Here is a 27,391-nt window from a genome sequence, read left to right as displayed (position 1 = left end):
TTCTGTGAAAGGAGGAAAAGGTGATGGTAGTTAAAAACAAACAAAAAACCCACACAAATGATACATGATCAAATCGAAATGATCTCTCTTCAGAGCATCCCTTTCATTATGTCCTGCTGCCCTTTGAACATCTTTATCTGAAAGTTCCTCCTTCATTTCAAATGTAAGATTTCTAAAACTAAACTTATAATCCTTTTAACTTCCATTTATAAAAAGGAAAAGTTAAAAAAGGAAAAGCCTAGGGTCCCTTTACTCAGGGAAAGGCACCTAACCTACCAGAACCCTAAAATCATTAGTGAAGAAGCACCCCAAATGCTTGTTCCCATGGGTGCTGCAGGTGACCAAGTGCCGTTGGTTCTGCTTCTGTCAAAACCTCGCTTCCACTGCCATTGCCTTCATCCAGGCTCTTACTTGAACTGGACGCTTGCAACGGAGTCCCTTACTTCCCAGCTCCACACCACACCCATGGCCCGAAGGATCTTTGCAAAAGTAGATTATGTCACTCTCCTCTACAAATAGTGCCTTCAAGAAGGTCCCCGTTGCCTTTAGGACTAATTCCTTATTTTTGTTGCTGCTTTTCCTTGAAACTTTAAAAAAAAAAAATTTTTTTTTTACTATTAAATATAACACAAATATTCCAAATGCATACAAAGTTATTTTTTTAACCTCTGAGCTGTTTCCGCTGTTTTGAATGTCCTTTCACCACTCATTCACCTGAGTGACAAAATTAAATGTGTTATTATTTGGAAGATACCTTCAAGGCATCATATTATCATTACCACCTGCCTCATAGAAAAGGTCAACAAATTGGGACATTTGTCTCTCTTAAAGAGAAAATTAGTAGCCCATAAACATTTTAACTCTTTTAAGAACTTGTCCCAGATAACCAGCAAACACCTGTGTGATACAAAGGATTTTTCTCTTACTACAAGATTCTGTAAATGTTCTGCTTTTTAAAGGTCTTGCTTTTATTGCTCATATACATGCTATAGCAAAGAAAACTGCAGTATGTTTCAGTAAGTGGAAGGGTTATAAATACCTAAGGGGCCACCATCCACCTCTGTATTCTGGATCTTCTCTTGGGATTCCACAGTTTGTGGTATGTGACTGTCAGAGTACTGAATGAGGTGCCAGGGTGTCGTTATGTTTATTAAGCTCAATTTCTCTCTTATGCTTTGAATTACACTGTAAGTGGAGGTTCTGACTTTTTACTACACCCTGTGGGTTTTCTGTTCCCCTGGGGGCCATACATCTCCTTTTGGAGGTCCTGGCTCTAGCTCTGTGATTTGGGCCTCCTGTGCACTGCCACGCTCTCCCCTCTGCCTAGACTGTTCTCTCCTCCTTTTCCCCTCCTTGGCGGTTCCTTTTATAACTAAGGGAGGGGTCTGTAAGGAGCCTTTCTTTGCCTTCCTCCCCAATCCCCTCTCTCCCCTCCCCCCCATTAAGTTATCCTTCTTTGTTCATAGAATAGTCCGTGTATGTCTCTGACACTGCATTCATCCCTGGGATTTATTATGTCTATGTCTCTCACTCTGCCATAAGTTCCTTACGGATAGAAATGGATGCATAGGTCATTCAATTCAGATCTGCTACCATAAAATGTCTCTCTGAGGAAGAAAGTTGACATAATTCATTTATGCCTACTTGAAACATTAGTGTACTGTCTGTTTAAAAATCCTGTCCTTAGGGGAGGAGTGGTTAGAGAGCAACCAAAGGACTTGTACGCATGCATATTATTACAACCAATGGACACAGACACTGGGGCGGTGGGGGCTTGCTCGGGCTGGGAAGGGATGAGGGAGGGGGTCAATTGGGGGAAAAGGAGACATGTATAAAACTTTAGACAATAAAAAAAATTTTTTTTAATTAAAAAAAAGAATCCTGTCCACAGAGACCATGCAATGTAAATCTTCCATTCAGCTACACTCCTTTTTTTTTTTTTTATTAACTTAACATATATTGCTGACCTCTTTTTCAATACAGAAGTATATGTTTATTTTTCTTTTTATCTTTTAACCTCTCAATCCCCCCCCCCCTTTTTTTTGTGTGTGTGTTGCAGGCTTTGGATGGATTTTTCTTTGTTGTGAACTGTGAAGGGAGAATTGTATTTGTGTCAGAGAATGTGACCAGCTACTTGGGTTACAATCAGGAAGAATTAATGAATACCAGCGTCTACAGCATACTGCATGTGGGGGACCATGCAGAATTTGTGAAGAACCTGCTACCAAAATCACTAGGTACGAAGAAACGTGTTTTTTTTTTTTAAAGAATATGAACTCCCTGTAGCTTCTCTTTATGCAAATATATTATTTACCTTAATATAAAGTATAATTCTATACTAGCATTATAAATATAATACATGGTATTACTCTAAGAAATGTATGTTATCCTATATTAAAATATTTTAAAATTTAGTTTCAGTCTGCGGTGAAAGTATGAAGAGGGAATGCCATCATATGGCTGATGGAGAGCCTCCCTTTCCCCCTCTCCCTCCAGATCGTGCCCGGGTTTGGGATAGTGACGGGAGCAGAAGCTTCCGCCTGAAATTCCCTTTGTTTTCCCTTTTTATTATGTCCAAGGAAGAGAGAAATGTGTATCCCTCCCACCACCCTGCTCAAAGGGGAAAAGGGAGGAAGGAAAGAAAGAAGGGAAAGGAAGGGAGGGAGAAGGGATATATTATCATGTTATGTACTTATTATAATCAGCACTTTTGGACGAAAGTAATTTCAGCTCAGGAGTTCTCAGAATGATTGGACGAGTTACGTCACCAAGGAGCCTAGCTTAGCGGTTGGATACTAGCCTCTCTGTTCCCATTCTCTAAGCCATGTGCCTACTCTTGAGCCTATATTGCTCCAAAACTGGAAGGAGGGCCTTGGCTAGAAATTCTGTATAACCAAACCAAACATGCAAATAAAATTTATCCATAGCTCTCTATCTCCTACAATGTTTACTTATTCCTTCTTTGAAAAGAATACTATAGTAACGGGGCCTGAAATGATTGTTTTTATTAAAATCACTAGTCCGATATGTGAATTGTCAATGGGTCTTTATATGTCTTGTTATAAAGTTTTAGAGTATAAATGACTTTAGAGATAATATTGTGGATTCCTTTATTTTAAAGATGAGGCAAAGATTAAGAAATTAACCCAAACCTCACCACTAGCTCATCGCAGAACCAAGACTCCTTCCTCCAGTGTAGGTTTGTTCCCAGGATTTCCTCTAGCAGCTGCAGAGTGATGAGATCGTAACAGAGAAAGCGGGTCAGTGGAAACGGTGACCTGCCAAACAGAAATCCTTTTTTGAAATGTATAGATATAAAAAGAAGAAAGAAAGAAAGATATACAGACATCTTTTCTAGAATCCTAGATTCAATTTTTCTTTTACTGAATCAGGTGACATTTCTGTTTTAATGGTCATTTTTATGTAATAACTTATTGATTACCCATAATATTCAGAGTATTATATAAACCATGAAAAAATAATTATAAGAAGCCAAGGTTGTTCTCTATTCTAAATATTTTATTTAATCACAGACTCCTTTGATAAACTTTGAATCCAAAAAGATCCACAAGCCCGTCCTTAAACCTTCACGCCTGCCAGGTTAAAACTTCCGTTTGACAGTGGACCTAAGGTTTTCAGTCACTTTTTATTGCCAGACTATTAACTGGAAACAAAATGGAAAAGCTTATTAACTGCTGTTAAATTTGAGTAAAAAAACTAGCTATCATGTTTGTCTCTGTATGAAGAATGCTAATGAATCAGGGTACTTGTAAGGCCTTATCGTTGAGAGGGGAAAATCCTAAACAGTCGCTTGAAATTTTACAATTATCAAATTGGTAGACATTTACATTTGCTAAGGAAGATAAGTATCCTGCTGCCTCAGGATAACATAATTAAGTAGATGGCTAACTAAATGCATGGCTAAATGTGTCTTTTGTATCTTCAGATTTTGTACTTTTTCACTTATTCACGGGGATATAATCAATTTCTCTTCCACAGTAAATGGAGTTCCTTGGCCTCAAGAGGCAACACGACGAAATAGCCATACCTTTAACTGCAGGATGCTAATCCACCCGCCAGATGAGCCAGGCACCGAGAACCCAGAAGCTTGCCAGCGGTATGAAGTAATGCAGTGTTTCACTGTGTCACAGCCAAAATCAATTCAAGAAGATGGAGAAGGTAAAACAAAGGGTGATCTTAAGGTTTTTAGTTGCTTTTTCCATGGCTTTCAGGAATAGGGAGATAATTGATTATAACAACTGCCTTCTTCAGATAGTATTTTTGGTTACTGTATTATAGATCAAAATGGCTGTTCAACTTGCTATGTATTTCTTAATTTTTAAGAAAAAAAATTGCTAACATCTATAATCACCCCTTTAAAATGCCCCCAATTTCTCAATTTCAAGCTGGCATTCCTAGTAAAATGTCAAATTCGTACCAACTTGCTGCCTAGAAATAAGAGATGTCGCTAGCTGTTGCCAGTTGGAAATGTACCAGACGCAGCAGGCTGGTGAACAGCTCTGATTTTTTTTTGAGTTTCAAGTTTAGAGCGCAGGGAACATTGGAGAATACAGTTAGCAATTTCGAGGCCATACAAGGTAATTTATAAAGAGAGAGCTTATGAACAGATGAAAACACAGCCGAAGCTCTAATATGAACATGGCATCATCATGGCTTTAGTCAAATATGTGACAGTGGATGAGTTTTCCATGTGAACTGAGACGGAGCTAAGTTAAGAGAACACCACAAACTGGAAACTGGAATAAGGACCGGGGAAGGTAGGAGATGAGAAGTTAGTCATATGCAAAAACAAACAAACAAACAAACAAAAAAAACCCCGCTGTTTCCCCGAAAATAAGACAGTGTCTTATATTATTTTTTTTCTCCCAAAGTTGTGCTAGGTCTTATTTTTAGGGGATGTCTTATCTTTCCATGCGCTAGGTCTTATTTTTGGAGGATGTCTTATTTTCGGGGAAACACGGTAGTAGGTAGCTGGTCTCACAAGGGAATGAGTGCCATGATCAACTGGGGACTTTTTATAAAATAAACATGCCAAGCTGCTTTAGATGAGTAAAGTTCATATTTAGCCATGTGATATTGCACATTCAAAAAATCTGGAGCTGGAACGTAGAAAAAATTATAGATCTTACAATATAAAGTCCTATATCAAAGGCAAATTTATGCTTGTTTAGAAAGAGTTAAAGGTTTTTCTCATAGGATAATTATTATCTGCACAGAAGTAGTTTTGCTTAGTTTTAAGCAACATAGTAAACTTTTAAATACATTCTAAAGTCCATTTCTTATAGACATCAGTACTTAATGGCTACAAAAATTAAACTTTTTTCTTTCTTTTTTTCAAGAACATTTATTTTTTTATTGATTTTAGAGAGAGTGAGAGAAAGTGAAACATTGATTTGTTGTTGCACTTATTCATGCATTTATTGTTTGATTCTTGTATGTGCTCTGATTGGGAATTGAACCGGTAACCTTGGCATTTTAGGACGATGCCCTAACCAACTGAGTTACCAGGTCAGGGTTTATGAATAATTTTTAAAGCCATTAAGTACTGATGAGTATAGGAAATTGACCATAGAGCTATATTTTAAAATTCACCGTGTTACTTAAATCTAGGCAAAACTACTTTTTTACCTTCCAAGTACATGAGATGCATCAGTCTCCTCTGGTTTCTAGTTTATGTAAGAACAGGCAATGGGAAGGGATTACTTATGCTAACTATTGATAGATCTGTACCTGGAGCTGCCTGGTTCAGGTTGCCAGTGATTTTATTTCTAGCATTATACTTTTATGTAGAGTGACTCCAGTATTGTGTCAGATCCTATAAAATGTATTACTTCTATAAAAACTGATAATGTCAAGTAATAGATTGTGAATCATTTTCTACCCTTTTTCTTAATTTTCCCTTTCCTGGTTTGGGCAGATTTCCAGTCATGTTTGATTTGTATTGCTCGGAGATTACCTCGGCCTCCAGCTATTACGGGTGTAGAATCCTTTATGACCAAGCAAGATACTACAGGTATTAATTGCAAAGTTAAAAAATGTTCCATCAGTATTAATGATGTCGGCTATGCTTTTAAAATCAATTACATCCCAGATTTTGTATCTGTCTGTTCTCTGCTTTTCTGCTTATGTGCGTTTGTCTTGCACAGAAAACATTTTAAAAGGTGGTTTTGATGTTGTGCATTTTAGATATTATAATCGCTATTTTTAACTCTTCATGTACCTATATTTGTTTTTATTATAAATTATTTTGCATAACCATGGAATAAAATTTTTTAAAGCTATTTGACAATGTAGATTTAAATAAATATATTTATAAATGGATACAAGTACGGTAGTGTTAATATTTATGCTTAAATGTATTTGGCTCTTTTTTCCTTTATTTTTAAAATTTATTCAGCACATATAATTTTTGAATACCTAGAAATACCTGTCACTATGTATGATTGCTTAAGGGTATACACAGTTGAGCAAAAGGCAGTGATGTAATTACAAATCATGATATGTCTTATGATGGAAAAGGTGTGAGATGGCAAGGTAAGCTAATAGGGAGGAACTTTTAATGAAGACCTGGCTGAGGAGCTGATATTGAAACCTTAAGGTTGAGGTGGTGCCAGTTATGTGTGTTGGGAGGGAATGGTGGGGAGGGGCCCAGGACAGAGTACGTGCTCCTGATGGAGGAGACAGCTGTGGGGACCCCAGGAGGACAGGCGTGTGTTAGAAGAACTGAAAGAGCCACAGGGCAAGGAAAGGTGACAGAGCCTGAAAATAACATCCTCTCTTGAAGGCCTGCTTCAGCTTTGATTTTCATCAAAAACTAATTATTATTGCTCTTTACAAAAATGTAAAATAATTTCCTTGTTATTTAGTCTTCACTCTAGTACATCACATTTTTGTTTTTTTACATCAGTTATATGTTTCACTCGCCTCTTTAATAAAGAGAGAGAGATCACCTCTACTACATTTCATTCTTTGTGAAAAGTTTAGTTTTAATGTGCTTTTTTCATCTTTACCATTGTTTATAAGATCCTCTTACAATATTTACTCATTTTTTTTTGTCCCAGAAATCTAATATTCCGGTGTTGTATGCTTTATTATTGTGTTTTTCAAGGATCATTTCCAACTGCTCTTACTAAAGAGTAGGAGGAAATAAATTACCAAAACAGTATATTCATGCCTGCCTCTCCTTCCCCAGTGAGTGACTCAGGCACTGGTGTGGAGATAGAGAGCAGGGTCCACAGGGCAAGCCAGAGGCGTCTGGGCAGCGTTAGTCCCAGCAGCTCCAGGTCTTCACGGTGTGACTTCAATACTTGGCTGGAAATGAATTTCAGAATATTACATGCCAGTAGGTAACACACTCCAAGGCCAAAACAATTTTTCATTATCATGCCACAGACATACTTTGTTGCCATAGGTACTAAAAATTAGTAGTGCTTTTTAGTGATTTTTTCCCATTATGCATTCGGGAGGGAGGGGGGCCCAGAATATTTCTGAGAAGCGGTGGTTCATTGTGAAATACAGATTATTTAGATCAAGAGGCTATCAGAAATGTGACGTTTTATTCTTTGGATAGGTAAAATCATCTCTATTGACACGAGTTCCCTGAGAGCTGCTGGCAGAACTGGCTGGGAAGATTTAGTGAGAAAATGCATTTATGCTTTTTTCCAACCTCAGGGCAGAGAGGCATCTTATGCCAGACAACTATTTCAAGAAGGTAAAGTTTTCTCTCAGTTACTTTCACTAACTTTCCTCTTTATTAATTTTGAATAACGTATGTGGAATTTATGGCTTGATAAGTATTTTCTCCAAATTATAGTTTTTTGCAATCATCAGTTTCAGGAAAGGAAGAAATGGGTAAGCAAAGTAACTCATGAGTGGATCCTGAGTTTTGGGATGTACATTTATAATGACTAGGATATCATGTGGTGGTCACTCACTCATTCGTGCATTCATTCATTCGGCAGACATGTATCAAATTCCTCACATGCATAGAATACTATGTAAGGTGGCAGGAATACCATGATGTTTAAGAAGCAGGGTTTTGGTGTCAAGGAGTTTAAATGGTATTAGGAGAATATTTGACAGTTTTAAAGACCAGTGGGCTATCATAGAGATATAAACAAAAAGAAGGAAAATTTTGATTATGACTTGAGGAATCAGGAATGGCTTCAGAGAGGAAGTGGCATTTTTGTCTGGCTTTGGAAGGTCATTCCCAGCAGAACAGGCATGTATAAAGGCTTCTAGATAATACCGAGGTCTATATTGTGAATGTTTTCTTCATGACTGTTACAGTACCTGCATCTCCTGATTCAGGTTGAAGTTTCAAGTTATAAGTATGAAACTAATCATATGAAGCTAGTAATTATTGAATAGATGCTGAATCTTAGTAAGCCTATGGGAGTATAAAACAAGTATTTCTCTGCCCTTCAGGAACTTAACAGTATTATAGGAAAGACAGGGAAAATTATCTTAAGTCCAGAAAGTTCATCGAGATTCTAGCTGACTCTCTGCATGGCTATTCCTGAAAAACAATTTAAAAATATTTTTCATTATTCCATCATCCTTCTCGACGTTAACATTTTCCCATAATATTAGGTTTCTTACGTTTACAGATAATTTTCCATTCATTACATTTTAGGTCAACTGCTTCCTAATGATATGCAGGAAACAGCTTACCTTTTTTTTTTTTTTCCAGGAAGCCATTTATATGAATCTCACTAGTGTAGTCACTAGCATCCTACAGACTAATGGTTCTCCAGTGGGCCTCTTACTAGACTGACTGCACCCCTAGAAATAATATTGCAGTGAGTAGGACCAAGAATCTGTGTCTTAGAAAGTTCTCCAGGGAGTACTGGAGTACAGTCAGGTTTGGAAAACATCACAGTTCACAACCAGTGCCATCCCCTGGATGCCAACTTCGTGACTCCCATTCCCAAGAGTGGCGTTCACTTCTGCACAGACTGAAGACTCAGGGTGTTGTTTCCACTGCTGTCTACAGTGCTGAAGTATATGATACTCTCTGATTTTTGCCTTAATTTTATAACTTGAGCCTTCTAAGACTTCACTTAAAAGACTTTTAATTTTTTTTTCTTATAATTTATCTGCATTCCCACTAAGGCAGAGCAGGTCTAGATTATGATCTCATTCTCCAAATGATTGGGCTCCCCATAGATCTGATTGAAGCACAGCTTAAACAAACTATGCGAATTCTCTATAAAACAAATTAAAGTGTAATAAATAACGAATAATCTATCATCATATGAAGTGAAATAATTTAGAGTGAAATGTAAAAACTTCTTCCCATTAGTCATTTCTTAATATTCTATCTTCCCCCTTAAAAAAAAAAAAAAAAATTCCTCAGTAAAAATAATTTGTATTTTTGTTTTCAGAGTTAAGTTGTCCAGAGTTCACATGACTCTTGATTCTAGTGTTTTGGAGATTCAGGACAGCTTACCAAACAGCAGTCATGGGATGAGTAAAATATCTTTTTCTGATATTTTATACTTAGCAGTATCTAACCTGATAAGAAAAATGAGACACTTACATGAGAATCACCCCTACATGGGAATGACCTGCTGAATTCAAGTCTCGGGTGAGGAACCAGATATCTTTTAAAAAGCTCCAAAGATAATGCTTAAACACAGGCATACCTCAGAGACATTCAGGCTCAGTTCCAGACCACCACATTATGGAGAGGGTATCACAGTAAAAGCACGTCATAATCTTTTTGCTGATGGAGGGTCCTACCTTCAGTTTAAAAAAAAACAAAAAATAAAAAAAACGCATTGTCTCTGAAGCACTATAAAGTGAAGTACAATAAATGAGATATACCTGTACATCAACTTAAGAAGTAGAGTTGATGCTGCTGCTTCACTTAGGAACAGTGTGAAAAGAGTGAGACAAAGCATCAGTGTATCCTTGATTTTGTATAAAACTTTTAAAAAGCTTAAAAGTTTTTAAAAAACTTTAAGAAACTTTTAAAATTCTACAATGATTAATTTCTAGGCAAGAAAAATGTGTTCTCCATCTGTGTTCTTTTTTTTCTGTCCAATAATTTACTCTTTGAAGGCAGTGGCTGGTATAAAACCTTATTGCGCATTAAAGGTTTAAGTTGGTTTTTATTTAGTTTTTCAGCTGCTTTTGACAGAGAAGCTCATGGACTGCTTTTCACATTTCATTTTTCAGAATCTAATTTGAAAATGCATTTCAGCCAAAGCATATATGGGAACATCAGCATGAGCTCAATTACAGCAATGGTTCTCCATTGAGATTAGGGAGAAATGGATGTCAAGACCACTTGAGGAACTTTTTAAACTAGGAGGAGGTCTATGCAGGTGTATATCATTTGGAAAGGTTCTGAGGTTCTGTTCCATTCAGAACGAAGCCTTTAAAGAAAGGTCTAGGTTAAATGTGTCCCAAAGTTCACCTGGGCAAGTGGTTAAACTGGCTTTCTGGGCTCCACCCACACCGCTGAATCAGAGTCTATAGTCTAAGACGTTTTCCTACCGAGAACGTTGGAAATGCACACTAGGCTCCACAAGATAGTCATAGCTACAACTAGACATGATGTTTCCTGCTGAATTAAGTTTGGGAAAGGTTTTAATCTCCCACTTTTGGGGATTCATAAGGCATATTCATGGAATTTAAATTTCTGGGAAGTTCTACAATAACAATGACTTTGTTATCCAGACTTATTTTTCCTCAGAATGCTTATATCTGCATATCCGTTAGCACTTAGGGAGAGTAGTGGTCATGGGACATACTGGGCTCGACAACCTAGAAAAGTTACATGAAAGTTCTGTTTACCTATTGTCAATGAGGTAATGGATCATTTGTCTGTGAAAGATGTTCATAATATATTGTTACATTGAAAAATAGCTCAAGAAAGCACAGCATATATGTATAGTATGATCTCACCCTTGTATATTTATCCAATTCTAGAAAATTCACAAAATGTTAACAGTGGTTATCTCTGGGTGATGGATTACAAATGCCTTTACTTGTTCTTGCTCATTTCTCTATTATCTTAACTTTATAATCACAAAATGATTTTAATGAAAAAATATTACAAGACAGTTGGAAGCAGTTTATAGGATCAAGAAGTTTGGAAGCATTGCTGTGAAGCATAAATACTCATATAAATGATTAATGCCCATATATAGTGATTAATATTTAAGCAAGAATGTTCTTTGAGACTTGTGTAAGGTGGGTGATTCCAAGGTCCACATAACAGACTTAACTTAAAATCTTTATGTCAAATTTGGTTTAGAAAATTTAAAATATGAGTTACCTTTTTTTTTTTTTTTTTTTGAAATTTTGATATACTGAATAGAGTTTATTCATTGGTGATTAAAAATCTTCAACCATCTAGGACTAATTTTTTTTTCCTTTACCTTAATAACAGTTTTTAAAATTGCATTATTTCTGTATATATCTAGAGAAATACCAAAAGGAAAAAAAAATCTCTACCAGCACTGACCTGTGGTATCCTGCCACACACTTTTTTAACCTGCCCGTTTAGTTAGCGTGGTTGTGGAGGTTTACTCAGCATCAAATTGGGTGGAGTAAAAAATACAGGTATCTCTATTTCTACAGCTGCTATAACCAGAGAAAGCGATTCCCTTTGCTTTGTAGCTCTATTGAGGCCTATTCTGGGAGGGGAAGTACGAGGGGTGAGACAACAAGAACAGTTGCCATTTGAAAGGTTCTTTAAAGAGGTTCTGGGATGTCAATAATAATAGTCCTTCTCACTAAGTGTTCTGAAGTTTTAGAAATGGACACAGAAGTCAGGGATCAAAATACTATCCTGTTTCCCTGAAAATAAGACAGTGTCTTATATTAAAATTTGCTCCCAAAAATGCGCTAGGTCTTATTTTCAGAGGATGTCTTATTTTTCCACGAAGAAGAATACGGTACACATTTATTATTAAATTAAAATAAAGGAAATTTATAACCTGTATACGGTACGGTAGTACAGTAGTTGTCAACACAAACCAGACAAACTGTGAATCCTACAGTATCAAAAATTTACTCATTTATTCAATGACAATGATGTCATCATCTTCCGGAACATCATCATAACAATCCAATTTCTGAATTTCCTGGTGAATTTCTTGTGACTCCATTTCTTTCAGAATCAGTGGACCAAATTTCTCATGTTTAGCAATAGCACTCACTGTCTTTAAATGAGTACTTCTTGTCAAGGTAGCCTGCTCGCAGTGCATTTACAATGCAACTGTCAGTGATTTTCTCCCATGAATTCTTCACCCAAGTCACAACTTCTTGCAGTTTAGGTTTCACAAAGTTTACAGTAAATTAATTTTCATCCTGAGACAGAGCCTAGGGGGGGGTCTTATTTTCAGGGGGATGCCTTATATTTCACTCAGAAGGAAACCTATAAATAGGTCTTATTTTCGGAGGATGTTTTATTTTCAGGAAAACACGGTAGCTATGCCTGGCAAAACTAGATCAGAAAACAAGGCCAGAACTTGTGATCGTGAGTTTTCAGATAGTTTTGTCCAGGCCTAAATCTTGAAACCCACTTATGGGGATAATTTGGTTTGCAGAGCAAACATTCATCCAAACAGCTCTGTAAACAATTGTGACTTCCTTCCTCATATCTTAATTCAAAAGGTTAGTGATTGTTTTATGGTGTTGAAGCTATTTGTGTAAATGGTGTCTAGGGATCAGCTGAATGTGTATATGATTCAGGACGTATATAATTTGGATTTGTTGTTGTTATTGTTTTTTGGAGGGGGTGTTTATTCAGGAATATTCATTAAGTATCTGCTATATTCTATTCTAGGCTCCAGGCTAGATATTATCTCGCAACATTATTGACTTCATTTTAGTGATGATGGGCAAAGGTTAATGTGCATTATTAAGTCCTAAACTTGAAAAGTTCAATCATGAATCTGACTCCTAGGCTCTTGCCTGCCTGTTGACCTCTCCATCTGAACAATTGAACACCAGAAGAATTTGATTTAATTGGATAGTCTTTATTAGGTTCTAATTAAAGTTTTACTATAGTTAATATTGATATTTTTTATTTCAAAGAGTGATCTATGAATTATGATATGTTAAGTCTTATTCTACACATTCTCACCCAAAATAAATAATCTAACTTCAAACATTAAAGTGTAACCATGTCCTTGTATCAGTATGGATTCTCCAGTTTTGGAATTTATACTATTTTAGATATGGTCCTACAAGTTAAGGCAACACAATTACCAAAGACCATTGAGGTTTCCATAGTCCACGTTAAGTGTCTTAATGTTCCCATGCTAGCCTGAGTTTCTAGTTCTTCCTCAAATTTCTTATCAATAAATCAAGAAATTTGTCTCCATTTCTATTACAAAAGTAAGTTTAGATTCCTATAAGAGCAGACACATAAATTGAGACATCAGCATTAGATAACATAGCTAAAACTTAAAATCTATCCTTTCAGGAAAAGTTATGGTCAATATTACCCTATTTAGATGAAATTTAAGTTGAGAAGCAGCAAGCACTTACTGTATGAATTTATATGTGTAACATCATAATTCAAGATTCAGTGGAGAGTGGAAAACAAGAACGGGGCATAAAACTTGCCTTTATGTTAATTTGAGCTAAAAAGGAAAAATAAGTGTGTAAAAAGTTATTCCTAAACAGAAGAGATGTTTAGGAAGCAATGAGAAATAAGATTGGAAATTCAAGTCAAAGTCAAATTGTACAGAGCTGTGCTGCCAGTATGGGAGCCACGAGCCACATGAGTGCTTGAAGTGCAGCTAATATGATGAGGAATTGAATTTTAAATTTTATTTAATCTAAAATTTAATTAGCACATGTAATTGATGGCTACCATACTGGACACTTCAGTTCAGTGGTGAAAAGCCAGTGAGGGTTTCCCAGAGATAGGAGATCCAAAAGAGCAATGGACAGTGGTGAGGATAAAGACAAAATGACATACAGTACGCAAAATAATATGACATATCTGGTGCCTTATCTGGCCCTTTATATAACTGTAGCTTTATCAATATCCCAAATGGCCACTTCTTATCATTAGTGTATTTTCCAAAAAGATATTAATCAGGAATTGTTAATGTTTTTTAGGGTTTGCTATTGCAAACATTTGCTTACAATCTTACACAAAAATTACTAGTTTTCATTAAAGACGTTTTCATCATCTCTTATTTCATTAGAAACCAAATATCTTTGTGTGTTATATTTGGTGAATGTGCCAGTGATTTGGCTGAAATTGCAAGATGGGTAAGGAATTCAGTTGTTTGAGCATAAATCTTTAACTGTTTCAATTAAGTTTATATCCTGGTTTTGGTACTTAGGCAGATGGTATAGATTTATAACAGATTATTCCCTCTTCAGTTTATATGATATACACAAGACAATAAAATAGAACAGGTCTTCTATTTACTTAAAGTAATATATAGCTTCAGAAATTATTTATTAATATGTCATTTTAAGTCTTTTTCACGTGTCTTTAAAATGTGTTTGAAGTCTTTTCTGAAATGTTTTTGGAAAATAGGAGTGCATTTATTACAGGCTAAATTATAATCTTAATTTGTGGTAGTAATGCTTGTGTTTCTGGTATAGCTGAAGCTACCTATTAAATCTTTCTTAAAATAGGATTATACTGTATTACTAAAGATCAATATTTTCTTACTCAGTCATTTAGCATGGCCTTTCTATATTTAGTAAATACTTACCAATGTGGTTAGAATTTTGTCTGCTGTTAATAAAAGCTTTGTTACAAAAGAAAATTATGTTGTTTAGATAGTGAGTTGACTGTTTTAACCTAGTTTTTGTTCCTTACATTAATAATTATTGGCTTTATCTTAATTTCCTTATTAAACTAAATTCAAACATCAAAAATAATACATATATAATAATTTATCAAACAGGACCTTAGTGATTTTTTTTCCATCATCTATTATTTCATTAGAAACTAAATTTCTTTGTGTGTTATATTTGGTAAATGTGCCATTGATTTGGCTGAAATTGAGATGGGTAAGGAATTCAATAAGGAATTCATTTCTTAGTGAAAAATTAAATTTGACTTTTAGTTAAAGAATTCTGTAAACGAATCAAAACTTAGAGGGTGAGTTTTATGATATGTGAGTTATATCTCAGTAAAGCTGTTACTAAAAAAACAGCCAGTAAGGGGGGGGGGGGGAATTATTGGACATAATACTGTAAGTGAGAGGGGTGAAAGTAATTTCCTGATATTTTTAATGGACACAATAAATTTAAAAACTTGCCCTTTTACAGGGAAGGATTAAGGTTGATTTTTTTCTGGTTGGGGTTTTTTCATAGTCATAACTTACGTGAAAAGGCACCCATTCAGGTAGGAGTGAATTAAAACTTGTCATCGGGTGGTATATTTTAGGCAGAATCATTTTCCCCCTCATAGATCTGCTTTGTTTGAACTGTTCTTTGAATCTGAGATGGCAGCATAGTAAGAACAAAGTTCTAAGTCATAGTAAAGCTTGGTAACTCTCCTTTGCCCAAAGTGTAAGTGTCAGAATTTTAACTAGGTTTCTCTTTTGTTTGAAACAGTGATGACTCGTGGCACTGCCTCCAGCCCATCCTATAGATTCATATTGAATGATGGGACAATGCTTAGCGCCCACACCAAGTGTAAACTTTGCTACCCTCAAAGTCCAGACATGCAACCTTTCATCATGGGAATTCATATCATCGACAGGTACTACTTATTTGGAGAGCTTCATATGAAATAAGTCAGTTCACATCTCTTTTTAGAAAAAAATTTTATACTCTTGATAGCTAGAAAACAGAAATTCTAAATTGGTTATTAAACTTATGTGATGAGTATACATAATCAAAATATCCACACCGGGTTTTATAGTTTTGTCACCTAACAATAGCTTTGTTATTTAAAAGGGAGACAGGCAAGGTGAGGCTGAAAATACGTGTTCTAGAGGAAAAATCAAAAAAGTGGATAAAAACTTGCAACTTTCCATATGTGGTCTTATAAAAGATTTGAGAGTTTATTAATATTGTTATTTTATTTTTAAATGTTTGCTTTTCATTAGGGCAAACTTGGATGGCTTCTGAGTTCAAGTTGATAGTTTCTCCAACTACAAATCATTAAACTATCAACTTGAAATTTTTGAATATCATTTTCCCTAATTTGTTGTCCTCTCTAAACATGTCTTACATTGTTATACATGGTAAATTCATGGGACCATTCTTTTACCCTATGAATTATTCAAAATCATACATTTACAGCCACGTATTTAACATTTAGCCTTAAACAGAGACAAGGACATTTCCCCTCACTTCATCTTTTCCTCATCTGATACATTTGCTTATTGGAATATGGTAATACCAGTCACAAATCTGTTGTCAGAATTATGGATTTGAGTAAAAAACTCGATGAAAATCTGAACTTAGTATTCTGCTTTTTCCCAATTTTAGTTTAATTTATGCTTGTGAATAGAATTAACACAGTTCTGTTTTTCATATTGTGATTTCTCTTTCAAAACATCTGCTATGTCTGCATATCACCCTTTTTAATTTTTACATCAGTGACACAGTATTTTCCTTACCCAATCTTCCTCTTTGGAGTTGAAATACTTAAAAGCACTAACAAAGGAGTCACGAATAAATGCAGAGATGTGGGAAGGTTTATTTTAATGCTAATTATTTGTACTAAACTTTAAAAAGTCTATATATTAGACGAGAACCCCAGTGCATGAAATTTGTGCGGGGGGAGGTGGGGAGGGTCCCTCAGCCCAGCCTGCACCCTCTCTAATCAGGGACCTCTCGAGGGATGTACAACTGTCAGACATTCCTCTCACAATCCAGGACTGCTGGCTCCCAACCGCTTGCCTACCTGATTGCCCCTAACCACTCTTGCCTGCCAGCCTGATCACCCCCTAACCACTCCCCTGCCAGCCTGATCAATGCATAACTGCTCCCCTGCTGACCCAATTGCCCCTAACTGCCCTCCCTCGCCAACCTGGTCACCCCTAACTGCCTTCCCCTACCAGCCTGATTGCCCCTAACTGTCTTCCCCTGCAGGCCTGTTCACCCCAACTGCCCTCCCCTGCAGGCCTGGTCCTCTCCCCCCACCCCCAACTGCCCTTTCCTGCTGGCCCGGTCACCCCTAACTGCCTTCTCCTGCTGGCTTGGTTGCCCCTAACTTCTCTCCCCTGCTGGCCTGGTTCCCCCCAACTGCTCTCCCCTGCAGACCTGGTCCCTCCTAACTGCCCTCCCCTGCTGGCCTGATTGTCCACAACTGCCCTTCCCTGCCGGCCATTTTGTGGCAGCCATATTGGGTCCACATGGAGCCAGCCATCTTTGACCACATGGGGGCGGCCATCTTGTGAATTGGAGTGACATCAATTTGCATATTACTCTTTTATTAGATAGGATATTTTTTCCAAGGCCTAGAAAGAGTTTGGTTTCCATATAGCAGAAACCATTATCAACTTTATAAGACCTACAGCTCTACTTCCTATTAAGTGCTGCTAATATTTCCCAGTAATAATAACAGTGCACTGTTTTTCCTTAGTGAAAGGTCTTGTTTTATAATATGCATCATAAAAATATTTGAATGGAAACCAATAAAGATGTTTTGAATAATAATGCATTTTCTCCCCTAGGGAGCACAGTGGTCTTTCTCCTCAAGATGACACTAATTCTGGAATGTCAATTCCCCGAGTAAACCCCTCCATCAATCCTACTATCTCCCCAGCTCATGGGGTGGCCCGCTCATCCTCATTACCACCATCCAACAGCAACATGGTACCCACCAGAGTAAACCGCCAGCCGAGCTCAGACCTCCATAGCAGCAGTCACAGTAATTCTAGCAACAGCCAAGGGAGTTTTGGATGCTCACCTGGAAGTCAGATTGTAGCCGGTGTTGCCTTAAACCAGGGGCAGGCCAATTCCCAGAGCACTAATCCCTCTCTAAACCTCAACACCTCTCCTATGGAAGGTACAGGAATGTCCCTCGCACAGTTCATGTCTCCAAGGAGACAAGTTAGCTCTGGATTGGCAACGAGGCCCAGGATGCCAAACAATTCCTTTCCTCCGAATATCCCGACATTAAGCTCCCCTGGTGGCATGGCAAGTCCTGCCTGTAATAACAGTAACCGGTCTTATTCGAACATCCCGGGAACACCTTTGCAGAGTATGAGTGAAGGACCCAATAACTCTGTTGGCTTCTCAGCCAGTCCTCCCGTCCTCAGACAGATAAGCTCACAGAGTTCACCTAGCAGGTTAAATATGCAGCCCGCAAAAACCGAGTCCAAAGATAACAAAGAGATTGCATCCATTTTAAACGAAATGATTCAGCCTGACAACAGCTCTGGCGATGGCAAACCTCTGGATTCTGGGCTTCTGCATAACAATGACAGACTGTCCGATGGAGACAACAAATACTCTCAGACCAGTCACAAACTAGTGCAGCTTTTGACAACCACCGCGGAGCAGCAGTTACGGCATGCTGACATAGACACGAGTTGCAAAGAGGTACTGTCCTGCACCGGCACTTCCAGCTCTGCCTCTGCTAACTCTTCAGGCGGGACTTGCCCCTCCTCGCACAGCTCGCTGACAGAAAGGCACAAAATTCTCCACCGGCTCCTGCAGGAGGGGAGCCCCTCGGATATCACCACCTTGTCCGTGGAGCCTGATAAGAAGGACAGTGCGTCTGCTTCTGTGTCAGCGGCTGGACCGGTGCCAGGGAACGCCATAAAACTAGAAATGGACGCTTCAAAGAAAAAAGAGTCGAAAGACCATCAGCTCCTGCGCTACCTTTTAGACAAAGACGAGAAAGATTTGAGATCAACTCCAAACCTGAGCCTGGATGATGTCAAGGTGAAAGTGGAAAAGAAAGAACAGATGGACCCTTGTAACACAAACCCAACCCCAATGACCAAACCTGCCCCTGAGGAAATTAAACTGGAATCCCAGAACCAGGTGGGTAAACCTCACTTCGTAGGATGAACATTGCTAGTTATTTTTTCCTTTTCATTTATTTTACACCAGTCATAAACCGGACTTGGATTCAGGCTTGTTTTGCCCTTTCCATTGGCTATATGTTCAAAGGTTAGTATCAACGGTTGAAAAATCATAGGGTGCCTTCAGAAGTTCTCGTTGGAACTTTGGAGGGCTACAATATTAGGGCATCATTCTAAGAAAGTAAATACTTCTTTTTATAGACTCAAGAGTTCACATCTTTGGAGATTTTAAAAAATACCTTTCCTGTTCTCTCCTCCCAGCCTTAGCTGTTGAATATAACTATCTGAGAAAACAGAACCTAGAAATCTATTTTTTAAAGGAGTTCCCAGAGAACTGTGATGTGTAGCTTAAGTTTGGGAAACTCTGATGTAAATGACAGGGGAGAGAAATGAAAAAGTAGATGAGGCTGCCCGTATTGTCTTGTTTTGCTGTTTCATTTCTTGTGAAACATTTTCTAAGGTTGTTTTTCTTCTCATCTAATTCTAACCATACTCAACCCCTGTCAGAATAAGGACTTAAATATTCTGGGTAGTAGGGTAGGTAACATGCCCAGAGGCAGAAGTAAATGTCAATAAATCTTTGCATACATTGTTATGGAATCAATACCTCTCTGCTTAGACTGGGGCAAGGGCGGGTAAAAATTAACAGGCAGCTTCCTGTATTGAATAATTGCTGTGGACTCTGAAGGAACTTAAAACAGAAAATATGGTCCTTCCTCTTAGGAGCTTACAAATTATTTACACAAAACATAGACATCCATAAAATAGCTGAAAATATATTGACAAAGCAGGTTATCAGTAAGACTCTGTTGTGAGACAAGATTCAAAATCAGTATGCGTAAGTCCCTTTTCTTTGAACCAGCTTTATTTTCTTCTCTCATCTTACAAAAAGCTCTCTCTCCCTCAGACATATTGTACTCTAGGCACATGGAAGTCCTTGCCGTTCCTGGGATAAGCTCCTCTTCTAAGCATCCTCTGCCTTGCCCCCTTTCTGTGTCTGCCGAACCCATCTTCTCAAACCAACCCGGACATCATCTCGTACAACCTCCCCCGGTCACCCGAGTTAGACAGTGCCTGGGCTGTCTCTGTTTACTATTGTAATAACACTGTTTTGGTTATTTGTGTGCTTTTGGAGGACAGGGCTTTCTCTCATGCTTTTTAGTACAACTAAGCTAAAAGTCATGTTTTTAAGCTGAAAACAGGTTTAAAAAATGACTATTAAAATTTAAAGTTATAAAATTAACTTTAAAAGTAATAGCTGTATTAAATAGCGCCATTGTGTACAATCCTGGTACACCTGCTTTGATGCATGTGCACACACATTTTTGCTCAGTTCATACCTAAAAGTTGGATTTGCAGAAATATAAGAATAATGTTCTCATCAGTAGTAGATAAGTCCAGTTTTCCTAGTGTATGAGAAATCCTTCTAGTTGTCCCATATTTTTACTAATATTTGGTCTTATCAGTCTTTTTTTTTAGCCATTCTGGGTCTGTATGGTGGTGTCTCATAGTTTCAATTTCTCTAATGTGTACAAGTCATTTGGATCTCTTCTTTTGTGAATTGCCTACTCAAATGTCTTGCCCAGTATGTTGTCTTTTTCCTAATGACTTTTAAGAGTTCTTTATGTGCTTTACGTACTTTAGGTGAGTTTTATATTTGCAGCAATCTTCTGTTTCATGGCTTGCCTTTTCTTTTTCTTGTTGGTGATTTTTTATGAAGTGCTTCATCTTAATGTAGTTCAGTTGTCATTTTTTTACTTTATGGTTAGTATTATTAGTAACAAAAGACACATTCAAAAATGTTCACAATAGCTTTATTTGTATTAGCCCCAAACTGGAAACACCCCCAAATATATCACAGTAGAAGGATATACTGTGACACATTCATACAATGGAGTACTATACTACATGCAGCAAGATGTCAGAAATGTAATGTTCAGTAAAAGAAGCCAGACATTTAAAAATACATACAAATAGTTCTATTTATATTGTACAATCTAGAACTCTAAGTTTTAATTGAATTAAGTAATGAAATACAAATAGGTAGACATTTTATGTTAATGACTTGTCTCAGAATAATCATAGAAGAAGAATACAGTGAAATAAAGGCAAAATTTCTTCTTTGCATAACCTCAGACAGGTACTGGGACTCCCTATCTATCCTAGAAGACAAATAATATTAATGTAAATATATATGTAAATTTTTATTCCATCATTAAGTAATTCATTTCACAAATTTTTTTAAAAATATGACAGAAAAAAATTACCCTTGATAACTATTGTTGATAACTATCACAGTACTCTTAACACTTCTTTCCAGTTCAATCTTTTTCCTATGTATAAGTCTTATACAGAGATATGTTAGATAAATACGATATGTATATTATCTTGTATCCTGCAGTATATTAATATCATAAGCATTCAAATTTTTTTTTTCCAGTGGAATAGTTAGGTCATGTAATTTCAATGAGGTCTCAGTCTTTCTATTTATTTCTTCTTTCTTCTTTCTTTCATAGCCACCTTTAATTCATAGAGTTTAAAGGAGCGATTTTTTTTCTACATTGTTTCTGGTGAAAGTAGAGAACATACTTTCTCTAACTTTGGTTTCCATTCTTAGTTTACAGCTGACCTTGACCAGTTTGATCAGTTATTGCCCACGCTGGAGAAGGCAGCCCCGTTGCCAGGCTTATGTGAGACAGAGAGGATGGATGGTGCGGTCAGCAGTGTGACCATCAAGTCAGAGATCCTGCCAGCTTCACTTCAGGCCTCCACTGCCAGACCCACTCCCAGGCTGAATAGTATGTGTGGGGGACAGACTCCTCATTTGCAATGTTTAATGAGTCACTGTTATTGCACAGAGCTTTTGTTCATCAAGAATGAAATACCTTTTTATTAATGCCACTGTAAATAATATAGTTACATTTAGAGATACGACCTTCATTCAACTTGTGTATTTATTACTTATTCATTCATTTTACTTTTTAATCCTCACCCGAAGATATGCTTAGAGAGAGGAAGGAAGAAAGAGAGAGACAGACACACGGTGTGAGGGAAACATCAATTGGTTGCCTTCCGTAGAGACTAAACCCACAGCGCAGGCATGTGCCCTGACCTGGAATTGAACCAGCAACCTTTCGGTGCATAGGATGATGCTCAACCACTTGAGCCACTCTGGCTCAACTTGTTTATTTTAAATTACAGTATAATAAGATCTTTTTATAATTAATGTTAAGGTGAACAGTTGATGTTAAGGAACGCAGTTTTGTAATCTTATCCAAAACGTTCCATAGCAGGGCTTTCAGAAATATAGTAATTGGGTCAGCTTTTGTTTCCCAAAGTGTCTTGAACACTAGTCCTTAGAGTTGGGAAAACGGGACTTTGTGCTAAAGAACACTGAACCAAATGCTACCTGGCACATATATCATTCCTCATTAAGATTTCACAATGCATATTACAGGTTTTAAGACGTGTTAAAGAAATGAGTTTAATATCTTGCACTTAATTTCTTTCTTGATTATGGAACTCCTTTTCTCAGGAAATACATGTTACCCCACAGAATGAATTTTCCGTGGAGCCCTGTTTAGGAGACAACTGTGTTGCAATAATTCACTACTACTCTAGCATGTTAGCATTCTCCTAATTAAACACTTGTGATGTTCTCCATGTCTTTTTGTGGTCTGATAGCATCTCGTTTTTCACTTGTATTAAATTCCACTGTATAGATGAACCATAATTTATCCATTCTTCTGTTGAAGGACATAGCTGATGTTTTTAAGTTTTGATAATTAATACAGGAGCTATAAACTTTATGTACAAAAAAAAAAAAAGAAACACTTCAATAGTATAACACTTCAAATTCATGAGGATAGGATTGTCAGATATTTTCATCTATCTCATTTTGAAGTTGAAAAACACACACACAGTGGTGATAATTCCATTGTGTGACTTGGAAATTAAAAGAAACTGACCAGCTCACTTTCAAAATTTACCTGGGTTCCTGGCCTGTCTTAACTTTTTTCTGATAGGATCAGTTTGTAAGACTCGTTTATTTCAGTCTTACAGCAGCTTTTAGTTGTCATGACACAATTCCTGAAAGTTTACCAAGATTTTCAGGCAGCTGTAATGAAGAATTTTAAGTCACCTCGACCCTCTTCTCTATCAGTTTTTAACTATACTTTGATTTTTTAAAAATTGTATTAGTCTTGGCGGTCTGCCATAACAGAGTATCACATACTGTGTGGCTTAAACAACAACTTTATTTCCCCACAGTTCAGGAACTTAGAAGTCCAAAGTTAGGGTGTGGACAAGTTTGGTTTTCTCTAAGGACTCTCTCACTGGCTTGCAGATAGCCGCCTTTTTGCAGTGTCCTCATGGTTGGTAGTCCCTCTGTCTGTGCTGTCTGTGTCTTATTCTCCTCTTCTTATAAGAACACCAGTCACAGAGCCCACTCTAATGACCCTATTTTAACTTACTCATCTCTAAATACACTCACACCTGCGTGCTGGGAGTTAGAACTTCAACATATAAATTTGGAGGGAATACAGTTCAGCCCATACGATTAATTATTTAATATTTATATTAATAATAACTTAATGTGTTCATTTTATAAATTATAAGCAATCATTAGAAATCTTAAAAGAGAATAACTGTTACTGTTAATCTCACTACCTGAAATCTACCGAGGATAAAGAGCCTAACAGAATTTTTTGTGCTAATATATGAAATAATTTGTAAAACTAGAATTATTCTGAACATAATATGTTGGATTATGCTTTTCTCTTTTTTCATTTAACAGCACATTATAATTATATATTCCATAATATATTTATCAGTCCCTAAATTTCTAGAATTTGTTTATTTACAGTGTTTTTCCTACATAAGTGGTTCATAAATAATCAAAGCTTTTAAAAAAAATTCCCCCACAAAAGCTTTCTAAAATGCATATACTGTTTTCTTCCATTACAAAACAATCTCTCTTTTTCATTTGTCATTATAAGCATCAATTATTATACTACTAGAGACCTGGTGCACGAAATTCCTGCACTGGGGGGTGGGGGGAGAGGAGTACCTTAGCCCAGCCTTCACACTCTCCAATCTGGAACCCTTCGGACATCCCTCTCACAATCCAGGACTGCTGGCCCCTAACCACTCACCTGCCTGGCTGCCTGATTGCCCCCTAACCACTCTGCCTGCCAGGCTGATATCCCCTTAACCGCTCCCCTGCCAGCATGATTGACACCTCTAACTGCTCCCTTGCCAACCCGATCACCCCCAACTGCCCTCCCCTGTAGGCCTGGTTCTCCCCAACTGCCCTCCCCTGCAGGCCTGGTCACCCCCAACTGCCCTCCCCTGTAGGCCTGGTCGCCCTCCCCTGCTGACCATCTTGTGATGGCATGGGGTGGCCATCTTTAGCAGCCATCTTGTGATGACATGGGGTGGCCATCTTTGTGGCAGCCATCTTGTGATGACATGAGGGGGCAGGCCATCTTGTGATGTGAGGGTATGAGAGTCAATTTGCATATCATCTCTTTATTATATAGGAATATATAGGATTATACATTCAGATTAACAAATATAGAGCTTTGTCCATTTATTGAATGACCCTAGAGGCTATGCCCTTTAGTTTGTGCCTTTTATACAGTATATTTTACCTTTTGCTTACAGCTCTCAGACCATGATAATAACACTGTCCCTACTTATATCATACTAGTATTCTTATGTGCTGTAAACTGAAAAATCAGTTAACCAAAATTGTTATAATTATCTTTGAAAATTTTCCTATAGTCTGGAATGACTCTCCCATGGTAACATCAACTTATGTGCAAACTTTTTAACATCAGGTTTTCTTTGATTCACAGACCTTTTCTCACTTTGTTATTTCTCATTATGTGGCCACCTTCTAGATAGTTTAATTTCTGAATAAGTTACCTCTGTATCATTGAGGTAATATTATATAATTGAAATCTCACTCTAATGTACTATATATTACTTCTGAAAAATCGTCATTTTATCTTTCATTGTGACACTAACTTCTTACCTTTGCTTCTTTAATCAGGATTACCTGAGCTGGAATTGGAAGCAATTGATAACCAGTTTGGACAACCAGGAGCAGGTGATCAGATTCCATGGACAAATAACACAGTGACAGCTATGAATCAGAACAAACCAGAAGAGTGAGTAATATATTTTGTATTTTGTAAAGTATTAGATACCAACTTCTACAACAAAGAACTACTTTTCCCAAACTGTATTCCAGGATGCATTGGTATTTTGTTAGATGTTGACAGAAGTGATTGATAATAATAATTTTTAAAAAAAGGATGGGGAAGATGGAGTAAAACAGATATTTTACTGCATGACTGCAAGACTAGTATATATTGTAATTACCAGGAGATTGATGCAGTATGCAGCTGTTGGTTTATTTTTTATCTCTTACCTTTGTTTTGATGGATTACCATAAAATTTCTGTGACCTATGATCGGCCTCAGTACAGCAATTATGTTACTCTTGAGCTTTCAGTTAGTTTTTCTCTCTGTTTAGAGCAAGAGGGTGTAAGGAGAGAAGATACTTTCTATATCTACTCAGTGTCCTTCTTGATTAGAATTTAATTTCTAACCAACACAAGTAGCTTTATTCCATAATATAAAATAATACATCTCATATATCGCAACCAAAAGGTGACTAGATAGTATTGAGTGTGGTTTAAAGCCTTAACTGTGAATACATGAAATGTGTTCCCACTTACCTTCTCCAAAGAAGAATTCCTATAATTGCATTATTATATTAGTATTATTTTCTATATCTTTCTAATTTTTGTGCATCATTTGATATTGGTTTGGATTATATTTATTACATATTTCCTGCATGTAATCAACTATTTGTTTTATTGCTTAATACCAAGCATGTTTCATTTTTCTAGTTTGAATTCTTTTTAAAATGGCAATCATGTAATGTTATCAATATGATCTAATCATCCTTGAAAGTTAGGTAATGCAATGAATACTATTTTGATTGTGGTTCAGTTATCAATAATTAATAGCACCCATTGAATGAATAAATTTTTCCCTCCAATCCTCACCTGGGGACATGGTTATGGATTTTTAGACAGAAGGGAAGGGAGAGGGAGAGAGAGACATCAATGTGATAAAGAAACACTGATTGATTGTCTTCCTATATGTTCTGACTTGGAATGGAATCCACAACCTAGGTATGTGTCCTGACTAGGAATCGAACCCAGTGCTTTGGTGTACCAGACAATGCTCCAACCAACTGCGTCACCCGCCAGGGCATAACACATTTTAATATAGGCTAAATTATTTTTTTCTGAGGTTTTTATTTTCTATTTTTGTTAAAAGTTCTGTTTCCCTGTCTTAACTGTTTGGTTAATTTTTAGAGTAGTTCTGTAAGCTAACATGAAAAAAATGGAGACAAAGTTCAGTGATTGGCAAAATAATAAAAAATACGTTCATAAACTTCTGCACATTAAGTGTATCAAATTTTTCTAGAACTAGATTTGCATGTATATTTATATTGTATTTGCTTTCTTAAGATTGGATAATTGTTTGCTCTACAGTTTTAAACTCTATCCTTTAATTCTGCAGCCAGTGTATTAGTTCACAGTTAGATGAGCTTCTCTGTCCACCAACAACAGTAGAGGGAAGAAATGATGAGAAGGCGCTTCTCGAACAGCTGGTGTCTTTCCTCAGTGGCAAAGATGAAACTGAGTTGGCTGAATTAGACAGAGCTCTGGGAATTGACAAACTTGTCCAGGTGTGTACTAAAGTTGGCATTCTTTAAATGATTCATCCCTGAGAAGCTAGAAAATGGTTTTTAAGCAAGATTTTTCAGTATTGTTCTCACTGTGTTTTATAATTTACCCTTATGGAAGTTAACAAGATATATAATAGGTAATAGGTAATAATGGGATTTTACACAAAATAGTAGTAGTAATAATAGTCTTAGAAAGTTTTAGCCTTTCACTATGAAACAATCTTAGAAGCTCTCCTTAGAACAGAATACAGATTCATACCTCACTTCTTATTTTAGGATTTCATATATCCTTTATTTATGCTAGTCTTCAACCTATATTTTCCATATTTCAATGCCCAGAGGAAGTTATGCTTCTTGAAACTCTCCTTTTAGTTACATACACATCAGACACACACACACACACACACACACACACACACACTTCTTTACACACAATAGGTCACAATTTAAATTATTTTTCTTAGAATGAATAATAGTAAACAAGTAGGAAAACCCACCTGTACAGCATTCTATTAGGTGAACTATGAATTTTTTTCAAATAAGGTAAAAACATGAATTCTATATTTAAGATAGAAAAATGCCTGACTCATCTCTCCTTTATTTTTTATTTTTTTTAAATA

The 27,391-nt window shown here is 36.8% G+C and overlaps 1 protein-coding gene across 7 annotated transcripts in view; it reads left to right on the top strand.

Moving 5' to 3' along the window:
* NCOA1 (nuclear receptor coactivator 1) overlaps positions 1–27,391 on the top strand; it is a 136,222-nt gene that overhangs the window by 75,419 nt on the left and 33,412 nt on the right. For all 7 annotated transcript variants that reach the window (XM_084901419.1, XM_084901420.1, XM_084901422.1 and 4 more), the window contains 9 exons: positions 2,060–2,237; positions 4,000–4,179; positions 5,939–6,034; positions 7,592–7,732; positions 15,571–15,718; positions 17,643–18,960; positions 21,619–21,799; positions 25,057–25,174; positions 26,603–26,771. In XM_084901419.1, the coding sequence (XP_084757545.1) occupies positions 2,060–2,237; positions 4,000–4,179; positions 5,939–6,034; positions 7,592–7,732; positions 15,571–15,718; positions 17,643–18,960; positions 21,619–21,799; positions 25,057–25,174; positions 26,603–26,771 (2,529 nt within the window). The remainder of the gene's footprint in view (positions 1–2,059; positions 2,238–3,999; positions 4,180–5,938; positions 6,035–7,591; positions 7,733–15,570; positions 15,719–17,642; positions 18,961–21,618; positions 21,800–25,056; positions 25,175–26,602; positions 26,772–27,391) is intronic.

The sequence above is a fragment of the Pipistrellus hanaki genome, assembly GCF_964339955.1.
Source record: "Pipistrellus hanaki genome assembly, chromosome: 12".
Lineage (NCBI taxonomy): Eukaryota > Metazoa > Chordata > Mammalia > Chiroptera > Vespertilionidae > Pipistrellus > Pipistrellus hanaki.
The sequence above is the reverse complement of the archived record's forward strand: the minus strand, read 5'-3'. Positions and strand labels throughout refer to the sequence as shown.